The 12,968-nt window shown below is 51.0% G+C and overlaps 1 protein-coding gene across 10 annotated transcripts in view; it reads right to left on the bottom strand.

The window, feature by feature from the left end:
• LOC309837266 (uncharacterized protein C19orf47) overlaps positions 1-12,968 on the bottom strand; it is a 28,020-nt gene that overhangs the window by 10,869 nt on the left and 4,183 nt on the right. For 6 of the 10 annotated variants that reach the window (XM_082677707.1, XM_082677711.1, XM_082677709.1 and 3 more), the window contains 6 exons: positions 9,662-9,749; positions 9,435-9,549; positions 7,930-8,011; positions 3,720-3,857; positions 2,042-2,194; positions 819-889 (listed from right to left, as the gene is read on the bottom strand). In XM_082677707.1, coding sequence (XP_082533833.1) covers positions 819-889; positions 2,042-2,194; positions 3,720-3,857; positions 7,930-8,011; positions 9,435-9,549; positions 9,662-9,749 — 647 coding nt within the window. Of the gene's footprint in view, positions 1-818; positions 890-2,041; positions 2,195-3,719; positions 3,858-7,929; positions 8,012-9,434; positions 9,550-9,661; positions 9,750-11,975; positions 12,101-12,968 lie in introns of all 10 variants that reach the window. The other 4 variants (XM_082677706.1, XM_082677703.1, XM_082677702.1 and 1 more) reach the window with 3 other exon arrangements.

Genomic DNA, 12,968 nt, shown 5'->3' with positions numbered 1-12,968 from the left:
TAAAATTTAAAAAATTTAAAAATAAATAAATAAAGATGCTCACCACTGCACCAGACAGCCCCCGCGCTACGCAGCTATACCTCACTCAGTCCTCACGACCACGCTGTGAGGTACTATACGGAGGAGGAAACCGAGGTACAAAGGGCTTAAGTGACACAGTCAAGGCCATGCAGCCAGGCGGTGGCAGAGACGGATTTGTGCCAGGCGGTGGGCTCAGGCTGCGTCTCCCAAGCACATGCCATGGTTAGGCCTGCGGGACCGCAGGTGGAGGAAGAAGAGCGGGCTGCGCCTGAGCACGTGGTGAAAAGCCTCTGAAGGGTTTCCCGAGGGCGAGGGGGGAGGGCCTGTCCTGGAGGCAGCACATGCTGCCGCTGTGGGCGAAGGGCTGGAGGGGTTCACAGGAGCTGTGCGGAGACCAGCTAGGAGGCCACTGCCCTACGCAGGCAGGGAGAGGTGGCAGACAGGTGGGGACAGATGGCCCCATCAGACTCAAGACTGCCTGGAGTGGGGACGGTGGGGCACCCGAGACAGGGCCCAGGGGACGTTTTGCTTTGGGGAAAGATGCTGAGGACAGTTTGGGGACATGGTGGTGGGAGGGGTCCGAGGGCGGCATCCATGAGTTGCCAGACCCCCGGGGCTGGAAATCGGGAGAGAGGTCGGGATAGAAGACAGACAGGGAAGCCACCAGTGCAGAGAAGGGCACTGGGCCTGGAAAGGTGGGTGAGACAGGGTGAGATGTATGTGGGAAATGCCAGGAACAACACCCAGGGAAGACAAGAATTTGAGAGTCCCCAGTGGCTCCCCCATTTCCAACTCACTTTATTCCCCATCGTCGTGTCTGCCTTGGTCTCGGCGCCAAGGCGGTCAAACACAGACGTCCTGTGGAGACCTGGGAGGGAAGTGAGGCCATGAGCCAGCGCCTGCTGGGTGGCCCCTGGGGGCCCAGGCCTGGCTGAGCACCGCCGTGCAGACAGGGAGGGGTCGACACAGCCAGCCCAGACCCCAGGCAGCTCTGGTCCAAGCAGGCACCGACTGGGCCCAGTTAGGTTTTACGTCTATGTTGTCGGCTAACACTGACCTTAACCCACACACTTCTGGCTAGTGCCAAATGTGGGAAGGATCAACTAAAATGGACACTTCCGGTCCTCACACCTTAGTACCAATTCATGAAGTGTATGTGCGGGAAGAGTTCTTAATCCCTTCTGGTTCCTTTCCCTATTTTGGGGGCCATGGGCCTCTCAGAGAACCTGATGAATGGTAATGCTCTCCCTAAGTTACAGCCTAAAAAGCCACTAACAGGAGAATGCTTACTAGACTACAGCACAGAAGTACTACGAAAATATTCAACGACCATTAAAAAGAATGAAGATGAAAAGATCTTCAGTAAAAAAGTTACAGAACAATACATACAGGACAATGCTATTTGTGCTTAAAAAGAAAAAAATGCCTGGGTATGTGTAACTGTACAAACAGATGCATTTACATTCATAGATGCTGGTCTGGAAAGGTCAACAATACGTGTGGGATACAGGAGTGAGGGGAGAGAGTTTGTTCTTACTGTACATGCTTCTGCATCGCTGGATGTTTTTCCATGAGAACGTTTACAATATCCTAAATGGAACACTGTAAGGAAGACCATCTCTGTACCACCAGATTCAAATCCCAGCTGTGGACTGAATCTCAACCAGATACCTCTGGCTCATAACGACGGTTCCTACTGTCTTGGGCACCTGCCCTCAGCCAGGCACAGTCACTCACTTAACAGGCAGGCTAGCACTGAATCCGTGCCACGGTCCCTCGGGGAAGAGGCGCCAGCTGAGGCACCGAGGAGCCCTGCTATGCTAACGGCAGGACAAGAAGACAGAGGCAGTGATGCGTCCTCCTCTACTATGGCCACCATCACTGTCCCCTCCGTCCAAGGCCCCCTGGACCCCATCAGAGCCTGCTTCTGGGCCACTGCCTGTAGGACGTGACCAACCCTGCAAGATGCAGCGAAAGGGAAACACAGTCTGTGCCGCCCACTCCCCACCAGGGCCAGTACCTTTCGCTGCCTGCTGCTGCTCCAGGATCTTACGGGTCCGGGCAGTGGTGCCTTTGGGCATGTTGATAATGTACTTCCCCTCCATCTCGGCCGTGACCCGGCGCCGCTTGGTGGGACCAGTCAAGCTCTCCTCCTCCTGGCGGGCCAGGGCTGCTGGGGGAGGAGGGGGTGGTGAGCGTCTTCTGGGATGGAATGTTCTCCTGGGGTGGGGGCTGGGCGCCCTGCAAAGGGCACACACGTGCCCTTTATCGCCACGCTTTCACCTGACTGGAATCCCTTATCCTCCCAGCCACCCCCAAGGCCACTGGCTGAACCACCGGGAAACTCAGGGGTCTGGGCACAGTGGGGTCGCAGAAGGCTGTGGCGGGCCTCCCAGGTTCTCTGTGGCTCTGGCCCTCTGTCCCCCAGCAGGCTCACCTCCCAGCCCAGCCAGAATCCCCTCAGATGGGGAAACTGCTGGGTGGTGGAAAAGCCATCTAGGTGGTGCTTTCACAGGTGTAATCACTTTTTAAAAATTAGTCAAGGTCTATACTTACAATCTGTGCACCGTGCATAAGTAAATTACACCTCAATTTAAAAGAAAGACTCTCCTCAAATGTGTTGAGTTGAAGAGAGCCAGTCCCTCCCAGGCTCCCCATCTTTTCAATACTTTAGAAATGAATTTTAACTTTCTTGCTCATGGCACATAAATCGAAAGATCAGAAGGAGGATGAGGCACTTGCAGACACACGTGGTCAAAAGGGGGCACATGTGATGGAGGTGTACGGGGTGTGATGGGGCTGGGGGCCAGGACAGCCAAGCCCCCACCCTGGGCCTCTGTTTCAACTTGGGCCAAGATCATTGCTGTGGGGATGGGTCCAACAAAGGCAGGAGAGTGTGATGGACAGGAGGGCCTGGAAGCCCAAAGGCCGGAGTCCCATTCCCAGCTTACCAGCTGAGACCTGGAAGAGGAACGGCAGCCAAGCATGGAAAAGTCTGTGGAAGAGGAAGGTGTGGGAGAAGGGAACATCAGGGCAAAGGCCCCACGACGGGAAGCAGCCTGGAGGGGAACCGAGGCAGCAAGCGAGATGTGAACCCACGTGTCGCAGGGCCCAGTAAGGCCATGGGGGAAGATGACCTTATTAGTGGAACAATGGGAAGCCCTGGAGAGTTCTAGACAAGGGTGTGAAAGGATCAGATTGAAGGTTTTAAAGGATCCCTCTGGCCGCTAAGAGGAAAGGTAGCTTCTTTACCTTTGACCCCAGGCATCAAGCACAGGGCCGGGCACCACTGCGGGGCTCAGTGACCATCTGTTAAAAAAGACTGAACCACCCATAGTCAACAATACTGTACTGTACACTTAAAATTTTGTGAAGAGGGTAGAGCTCACATTAAGTGTTCTTACCACAATAAAATAAGAAGTACAAAAAGACTGAAACAGCCACCGCATGAGAACTGCAGTGCACCCATGCTTAAGGACACCATCTCGAGCGCTTCCAACCATCCTCTGGGGCGGGTGTCACCAGCCCCCTTCTACAGTGAGGCCCACAGAGGTGCAGTGATCTGACCAAGTCTGAACACTCTGGACACCTTGTAGCCTCCAAAGCACCCTGCAACATTGGGAGCACGTCCCCCAAATACCGTCTGCCAACCCACATTCGCCCCCAGCTCCTCCCACCACCTGCCTGAGTCCCCTCACCGGCAGCCTTGGCACTCTTTGCTGCCATCTTGTTGGACACAGTGACAGAGATCTTGGAGGTGCTGGTGTCCGGCCGCCTGGGGGGAGTGCCAGGTGGGGAGTCTCGGTTCAGGCTGTTGGTGATCATCCGGGAGGCGGCTGCCAGGAGGAAAGAGGAGAGTCCAGTGGGGCGGGGCCCTGGGAAGGGGTCAGGATGGGGAAGGCAACCTTGGGACCGCAGCATGGGGATAGGGCAGCCAGAGGCACCCTGTGGCTGCACTGTCAAGGCAGGCATGCTTGGGGTGGGCCTGTCTTCCCAGTAACTAGCCCGCCCCTCCCTGCCCTGGGGGCCTTTCCTGAGGCCCCAGACCAGATGGGTTCCTAGCACACTGCACCTATCAGTTACCCAGCCCTGCACTGAGCATTTCCCTCCCCTCTCCCTCCACCACGCTGGCCTCCAGGATCTTCCTCGCTCAGCAAGTACACGCCCACTCAGGGCACTTTGCTGTTCATAGGTCTGGCGTGCAGCTCCCCCAGTAGCAATGGGCTTGCTCTGTCTCTGCGTTCAGGTCTCCTCTCAGACGGCATCTCCTCAGAGAATACTTCCCTGCCCTTATTACTGCTTGACATGAAAATTACATTTGTTTGTTTACTGGTAGACTCTCCCACAAGACGGTACTTATAATAACACAGAGGAGACACTGTCTGTTTATCGCTGTATCCCCAGTGCCAACCACAGTTTCTGGTACTTCACAGGTCTTCAGTAAACATCTACTGAAAAGATGAACATGGTCACCGAACCTCCCAACACCCCTACTAGACAGGCTTCACTGTAAACCAATTTTATAGATGAGGAAACTGAGACTCGGGGAGTGGGGTCACTCAGCCAGGGCCCTGGGCAATGTGGGTCTGGCTCCAGTTGGGCTGGGGCAAGAAAAGAGGTGACCTCCCTCAGGGTTGGAAAGCAGTCTCTGGCCCCCCTGAATTCTGTGGAGCAGGAGAAGGGATGTCCCAGGGTGCAAGGTGGGCTACAGCGAGCAGACTGGAGGGCCAACTCCAGCGGGGGGAGGAGACGGACTGTGTCTCCAGGTGCAGCTGCTGCTAGCTTCAGAGTACGGGTTTGCTGAGATCTTGGGGAAGCCCTGCAGGGAGGGGAGAGGGGGAACCTTCACGCTACTATCGCTTGCTCAGCAGGCCCAGCACCAACCCCCACCCCACAATGGCTTTCAGACTTTGATATTTTGTCCTACCTACCCCCAAAAAAGCCTTCTCTCTTTCTGCCATGTGCTGTCTCTCAAAGCCTCCTGAAGTCCCCCATAATGACCCTCAACACCTGATTATAATTCCATATTGCTTGGTTACTTTTTAAACTATAACTACAGCAGACAGAAAAAGACATCAAACATACACAGATCGTTTAACATCAATTCCCATATACCCACCACCCAGGTCAGTAACGGGAGCACTGCTGGCACCCAGAAGTCCGGGGATTGGCCCTTCCCAACGAGACCTTCTCCCTCCCCACCACCCAGGAAGAAATGGTCGGTTTTCAGGCCTGCTCACTGCTGTTGATGATTTGGCATACACCCTCCCGTGATCTTCCCAAGACACTTCTTCAGCCCGATAGGGGTGGCTTGCTTTCTTTTTTTTTTTGGCCTCGCCCGGGCCCCGGCAGTGAAATCGCCGAGTCCTAACCATTGGACCGCCAGGGAATTCCCAGGAGTGGCTTTCTGATGAGTGGCTGTGTGGAATCTGCGCCCAGAGCCTCCACTCACAGCACTCTGACAGGCCAAATGCAACACGATCGGGATTTTCTGCTACAAAACATAAGCAGTTGAGACGGCCTGCCTCTTGCAATGGCCACAGAGGGCAAGGTCTTGCTTAAAAGGGATATGGTGTTTTCTCACGCCAGGTAAGCATCACCTGGGTGGAGGGGAAACAGCTCTGTCTGTGAGCCACTGAAGCTGAGTTGCAGTCAAACGCCAGAGTACAACGAACTGTTCTTTGTTCCTCCCAGTGCGGACACACATGTTCAATATTACAAAGTGTACACAAGTGACCGGAATGTTTTGGGGTACTCTTCTCCACCCTTTTCCATCTGTGCCTGTTTCCCCTACTCTTTTAACTGCCTATTTTCTCCATTAGTATTTTTGTTTTAATTTTTTAAACTTATTTTAAACTATTTAAGAGACTCAAAAATGGCAAAAAAAAAGTACATACTACCTGCTTACATTTATATAGGTTTGAAAGATTGGCAAAACTAACCAAAGCTGTTAGAAATCAGGGCAGTGGATACCCTTGAGAGGTGGTGAGTGATGTCAGTCATCTTTTCTGTTTCTGGATTTGGACGCCGCAGGCTACATGCGTGCTCCATTTGTGAAAAGTCATTCAGCTGCCCCTCTGTCATCGGAACCCTTTTCTGTATGTCAGTTGAGAGGGATCACTGCAGAAACGAACCCAATTTGTTCAACTTCCCTTCGTCCATGCCTTTGGGTAGGCCCTGACCACACTGATGCTGGGCTTAGCCATGTGACTGGCTTTGGCCAATGGGACAGAAGCAAATGTTATACAAGCAGAGACTTAAGAGGTGCTTTGCACATTGGGTCCTGCCTTCTCATGCTGCTTTTGGGAACCCTTCAATCACCACGGTGTAGATGAGCCTGGGCTAGCCTGCTGGATAATGAGAGATGTGTGGCCAAGTCACCTCTTTTGGCCCAGATGACACCAAGCCAACCATCAGATGTGTGAGGGAGGCCATCCTAGATCAAGAGATCTAGGAGCTGCCAAGTGACCACTGAGATCAGCTGAGCTGTCCCGGAGCAGAAGTGACCAGCCAAGTCACAGAACCACGAGAAATAAAAGTCTGTGTTTTCAGCAACATGGATGGACCTAGAGATTATCATACTAAGTGAAGTAAATCAGACAGACTTAAAAAAATGATACAAATGAACTTATTTACTAAACAGAAATAGACTCACAGACAGAGAAAACAAACTTACCAAAGGGGAAAGGGCGGGGGGGGCTGGATAATTTAGGAGTTTGGGATTCAAATATACACACTACTATATATGGAGTAGATAACCAATAAGGCCCTACTGTGTAACACAGGGAACTATATTCACTGTTTTATAATAACCTATAATGGAAAAGAATCTGGAAAAAGAACATATATATAGGGAATTCCCTGGCGGTCCAGTGGTTAGGACTCTGAGCTTTCGTTCCACTGCAGGGGGCATGGGTTCGATCCCTGGTCAGGGAACTAAGATATATATGTGTGTGAGTGTGTGTGTGTGTGTGTGTGTGTATAACTGAATCACTTTGCTGTATACCTGAAACTAACACAACAGTGTAAATCAACTATATTTCAATAAAAATTTTTGTTAAAAAGTCTGTGTTTAAGCCAGTTTTGTGGTGGCTTGTTAAGCAGCAAAAGCTAATCAATACATATGTTAAATCTTTTAAGTGTCACACTGCTGAAAAAAACAAAAGTATAAACACAGTTGATTCTTACCATTCAGATTCCATTTTGTAAATTCGCCTGTTCACAAATTTATTCGTAACCTCAAAACGAATACTCGTGCTGCTCTGTGGTCATTCACAGACATGCACAGAGAGGCAAAACACTTGAGTCGCCCAACACACGTTCCCAACTGAGGTCAAACAAGGCGACGCTCTGCCTTCCTGTTGCAGCTCTCACTTAGTAAACAAGTCTATTTAGTGCCACAGTCTATTTACGGTCTCCTTATTGCTATTTTCACATCTTTGTGCTTTTTGTTAGTGATTTTGCTGTTTAAAATGGCCCCCAAGCATGGTGATAAGGTGCTGTCTAGTGTCCCAAGTTCAAGAAGGCTGGGATGTGCCTTATGGAAAAAATACGTGCGTTCAATAAGCTTCGTTCAGGCAGTTTTAGTGCTGCGGGCTGTGAGTTCAATGTTTATGAATCAACACCATATATTAAATAAGGTGTCTTGGAACAGAAACACACATAAATAAAGTTGTGTATTGGTCAGATGATGAAAACGTGGTGACCCCGTATTCCCCTGGGAGAAGTGATTCAGTATTCACTGACTCGGTGTTCACAGTGGCTGTGTAGAATGGAACGACCACAAACGAAAATCCACTGTATATACAGCCACTCACTACCTAAGAGACGAGAGCCTCGGATGCCTTTGCTTCCACCTCTGCGAACTCCACTGCCGAAGCAAAGGAGGCCTGAACACATGGGACTCACCGCTAGAGGCGCCTCGGCGAATCTCGCCTGGAAGGGGGCTGGGGCTGCAGGGCACCGACTCAGTGGCAGCTTTGCACATGTCCTGTAAAGAAAACAGGTGCCCGGTTACCATGGGGACAGGGGCATAAGCTGGCGGAAGAGGGAACCCAGACATCTGAGCAAAACTCGGGGAATCAGAGCCTGAGCTGTTAGTGCTTTCAAAACATTTCCCTCCTAATCATAATGAAGCATCAGACACACCCAAGCTGAGGGACATGCTGCTACAGAACACCTGACCAGTACTCTCCACAGCTGTGAAGGTCATCAAAAACCTGGGAAGACTAGGAAACTGTCCCAAATCAAAAGAGACTAAGGAGACGTGAGAAGTAATGCCATGTGGTATCCTGGGACAGAAAAACGACATTAGTGGAAAATCTAATGAAATCCAAATAGTCTGTAATTTGTTAACAATAGCACACTACTAATGTCCATTTCTTAGTCTTGACAAATGGACCATGGCTATGGAAGATGTTAACATTAAGGGAAGCTGGGTGCAGGAAGTACGAAACTTTCTGTACGACTGTTGGAACTTTTCTATAAATCTAAAATTGGTCTCAAATTTAAAAGTTTAAAGAAATCGTTTTGCTCAGTGACCTCCGTGATAACTCAGCTAACGTCCCTGGCTTGAGAAAGCCCTTGCTGCGGGGTCTTGCCCTGGATGGTGGACAGACGAAGGCCTGTCCCTGGGATGGAGGGAGCTACTAAAATTGACGAGAATAAGCCCAGCTGCCATCACTCGGTAAAGTGGAGTGCTGGAGAGCGCAGCTCTGAAGCAAGCTTCCTTCTCAGTCAAGCAGAGGGAGGAGTAAGTGAGCTCATATTCGTAGAGGACGAAGACAGGGCCTGACAGGCCACGGCAAGTGCTTGGTAAGCGCTAACTATCATAACTAAACGAGCTCTTCACTCCAGGCCTGGCACTTGATGCCACATACACTCTCTGGTAAATGGCCACAGCGACCCCATGCAGCAGGGCTGTGTGAAAAGCCTGTTTCAGAGACTCGGGGAGGTGAAATCACTAGTCCAAGGTCACTGTAAGCAGAAGGGCCAAGAAGGGAACCACCATGTTGTTGGCCAAGCCACCACTGGGTCCCACATAGAGAGCTCCTGGTCTGGGGACAGAGAAAGAGTCCTGGTACGGATAACTATCATGAGGAAGATGAAAACTAGTAATAATAATACTTAAAGCGAGCCCCTACTGCGGCCTGCTGTTTACACTGTCCTAGGGCTTTATATAACTTAGTACTCACAACCCTCCTGCGAAACTGGTTTGCCTACGTACATCCTACAGGTGGAGAAAGTAAGGTTCAGAGAGGTTGGGCAACATGCCCGATGTGACACAGCAAACAGTGGAACCAGCCTTGGAATCCAGTCTGCCTACCTTTACTTCCAAGCCTCCAGTCGGCTCTGCCACTGCCCCCCTACCCCACCCTAAATCCAGGGACAGAGGGGTCCAGTGGAGCACCCACCTGGCGGTGCACCACCTTGGCATGCTTGAGGATGGCAATGATGTCGCCCACCACAGTCACGCCCAGCTCATTCATGATCTCCTTGTTGAGATCCAGCAGCATGCTCTTCTGGATCCTGCAGGGGAGGGTCGGCAGGGAGGCCACAGTGGGCCAGGGTGGGTGGGCCAGCCAGCCCCCTGACTCTCCTCCTTTCCCCAGGTTCAGCCCCGTCCCCTCGGCAGCCTTACCTGTTATCCACAAACATCACTGCGTAATTGACAGCAGGTCCCGGAGGAATGCCGGCTTCCTTAAAGAACTGGATCCACTCGGAAGTGGCTGGGGGGTGGGGGCATAGACAGGGCTCATTATTCACGTTACTCTCCTTAGAGAAGAGCAGCAGCAAACCACAACAGCAGCAGCTCCCGCAAATTAAATGCTCATCAAACGCCAGGCCCTGGGCCTGAGAGCTCTGCATATACGACGGAACTAAGCCGGCCTGACAGCCCTGTGGGTTAGGCAGCATTGACGCCCGCATTTTGCCAGTGAGGAAACTGAGGCAGGGAGAGGTCGGGGGACCCTCCCCAGGCCACCCTGCTAACAAGAAGCAGACTTCCCAAGGCCCTGTGCTTCCATACCGCCCTTCTCCTTGCAGCTCTGCCCTGCTCTGGAGCGTGACCCGCAGCAATCACTCCCCCATGCTTGGCCAATGACTGGTTTGGGGGAGCCAGGACTCTGGGTTCTCCATCCAGGTCCCCATCAGCAGGTGCGGGCCCCGAGGGTGACAGGGTTCATAGGTGGATGGAAAGAAGGGTTGCAGAGCTGACCCCTGGGTGTCAGAAGCAACCCCCCTCTACACACACACACAGAAGCAGCCCGGCCTCAGGGTGAGCATGTTTGGAGCATGGGTTCAAATCCCGGTTCTGCCATCTCCCGGCTGAGGGACTTCGGGCAAGGTAACGCTTGGGGCTTCGGTGTCCTCTAGGGTAATACATTCAACAAGTATGTACTGAGCACCTGGCACACACCAGGTCCTCCTCTAGGCACTGGGGATACCGCAGGGCACAAGACAGAGTCCCTTTCCTCATGGAGCTGACATTCTAGTGATAACAGCACTGATGTCCTTGGTCATCGTGCAGACTAAAGAGAAAGTCCACAAAAAGGGCTCTAAGTGGCACATGGCCCAGAGGATGTCCTCAACCCACTGCAGCCATGATGATGATGATGATGATGAAGGGGATAATGGTGATGATGATGCCACCGCTACACATGGAGCCAAGACCAGGCAGACCCCATCCATGTAGCTTGATTGCTTCCAAAGTTCTTTCCTGGCCTCTTGGGTGTGACCTTCAAACTGACCCTGACCTGTCAGGCCAGGTGTTAGAGACGATCATTGGTTCCAAGGAGAACTTTTCTTTCACATTTTAATATCTCTGAAACTAGGATTTACCTCACAATTGATGGTGTGCCACAATTTAATTGGCAACATTTTTTTCTTTATCTTTCTCAGGGTACATAACAGTACATCCAACAATCCATGCTATTTTAGATAAGAAGAAATTTGGTGTTACTATGCCCATTTTGCTGGTAAGACAACTGAGGCTCAGAGCAGGGAAAGAGACACACTCTGGATGAGACACTGCATGGGTGGGGGGTAGGGGGCTCAGGCGCATCCCCTCCCGAAGAGGCCCCTGCCCACCCAGCCGCAGGCCAGTCCCCCTGGGCCTGAGGCAAGTGAGGAGCTCATGCCCTCAGGACATCCTCCAGCAGCCCAGAGGAAAGGCGGACCTTTTTCTACTTTTCACAGGCACTATCCACCTGTCCAGGCATGGGGCCCTGGGTTCCCTTAGCCAAAAGCAGGCACCTTTGGCCTAAGTGTCAAAAACTACCACACAATAGTTCCATTTATGTGAAATGTCCAGAAGAGGTAAATCTGTAGAGATCTATAGGGACAGAAAGTAGATTAGTGGTTGCCAGGGACTGGGTGGGAGAGCAGGGGGGAGGGGGGAGTGAATGCTAATGGGTATTCGGGTTTTGCGGGGAGTGATGAAAATATTTTGAAATTGATTGTGGTGACAGTTGCATAACTCTGCGAACACAGAATATTAAGACCATTGACTCGTACGCTTCAGTGAATTGTATGAAATGTGAACTGCCTCTCAATTAAGCTGTTATTAAGGGGAGGAAAAACACCACATAGGTTGGGGGTAGCTAGCTGCCTGAAGCAACGTCAAGGAACTGCAAAAGTCCTCCTGTCTGGTCGTCACCATCATTTCGTGTCCTACTAAGGAGGAAAATATGCTGCCAATTAAATGATCACAAGCACCAGCTGTAAGATGAACCCCCATTTCAGAAATATTAATACGGGCCACGATGTATGCCTTGGACTCAGAGGAGTGGCTTGCTGTACACACCAGGAGACATGCACTAGAAGATTCACGGCAGCTTGTCTGCAACCCAGAAACAATGCAATATCCACTGACAATAGCATCGACAGACAAATGGTGGCTGCTCACACAGTAAATACTACGGAGCAGTGCGAAGCAAAGAACTGCAGCTACACACAGCACCAGAGATGACTCAGACACTGCGCTGAGCAACAGAAGCCAGACACGGAAGACCTCACGGCACGACTGCATTCACGTAAGTTCAAAACCAAGTCTATAGGAATGTTTTCATTCGTGGTACAACTATAAGAAAGGTAAGGAGAGATTATCACAAAGAGAAGATAGTGGTTTATTCCATCTGGAGGAGGGAGGGGGTGTATGATTGGGTTGGAGCCCTCAGGGGGGCAGGCAGTATTCTAGTTCTTGACCTGGACAGTGGTTAGAGGGGGGGTGCTTTTTTAAAACCTTTTTATTGAACTATCATTTTCACCCACAAAAGTACACACAAGTCGATACATTTTCATAAACCAACATACCCATGTAACCAGTCCCCAGATCAAGAAATAAAACATTTGCAACATTCCAGAAGCATCTCCTGCCTCACATTCCCCAGGCAGTCACTTCTCCCTGCCTCGCAAGGGCAATCAACACTTTCCAGCGGCATAGATTGATTTTGCCTGCTTCTGTGCTTTATATAAACAGAATCATAAAGGATGCACTCAGACGTTTGCTTTTTAATTGCTCTTATGACCACACATATATGTTTTACGTACTCTTCTATACGTACAAATCTCCAAAAATTTAAAAGCTACCAGCTAGTAATCTCTGTGCTTTGGCAACCCCCAAGTACAGAGTTCGAAGAGAATGTGGTGGTAAAGCTCATGAGAGTAATAACAGCTATAACATTTGCTGAGAACCATGCCCAAGATTTCACATGCAATAACCTCCTAATCCTTACAACATCCCAGGATGTTACTATCTCCATTTTACAGGTGGGAAAATCGAGGCTCTGAGAGGTCAGATGAGAAATCTGCTGGACTTCAGGACTTTATGGCCTGAAGTTCTTTATGGCCAAAATACGTTGTCAGCAGGCCCAGATACAGAGCGGAGGTGGATAGGCCCTGGGCAGGCCCTGGCCCTCCCTCCGCGTTCCCCGGAGCACAGCTGTTCC

This window comes from Grampus griseus (genome assembly GCF_964374135.1).
Source record: "Grampus griseus genome assembly, chromosome: 19".
NCBI lineage: Eukaryota > Metazoa > Chordata > Mammalia > Artiodactyla > Delphinidae > Grampus > Grampus griseus.
The sequence above is the reverse complement of the archived record's forward strand: the minus strand, read 5'-3'. Positions and strand labels throughout refer to the sequence as shown.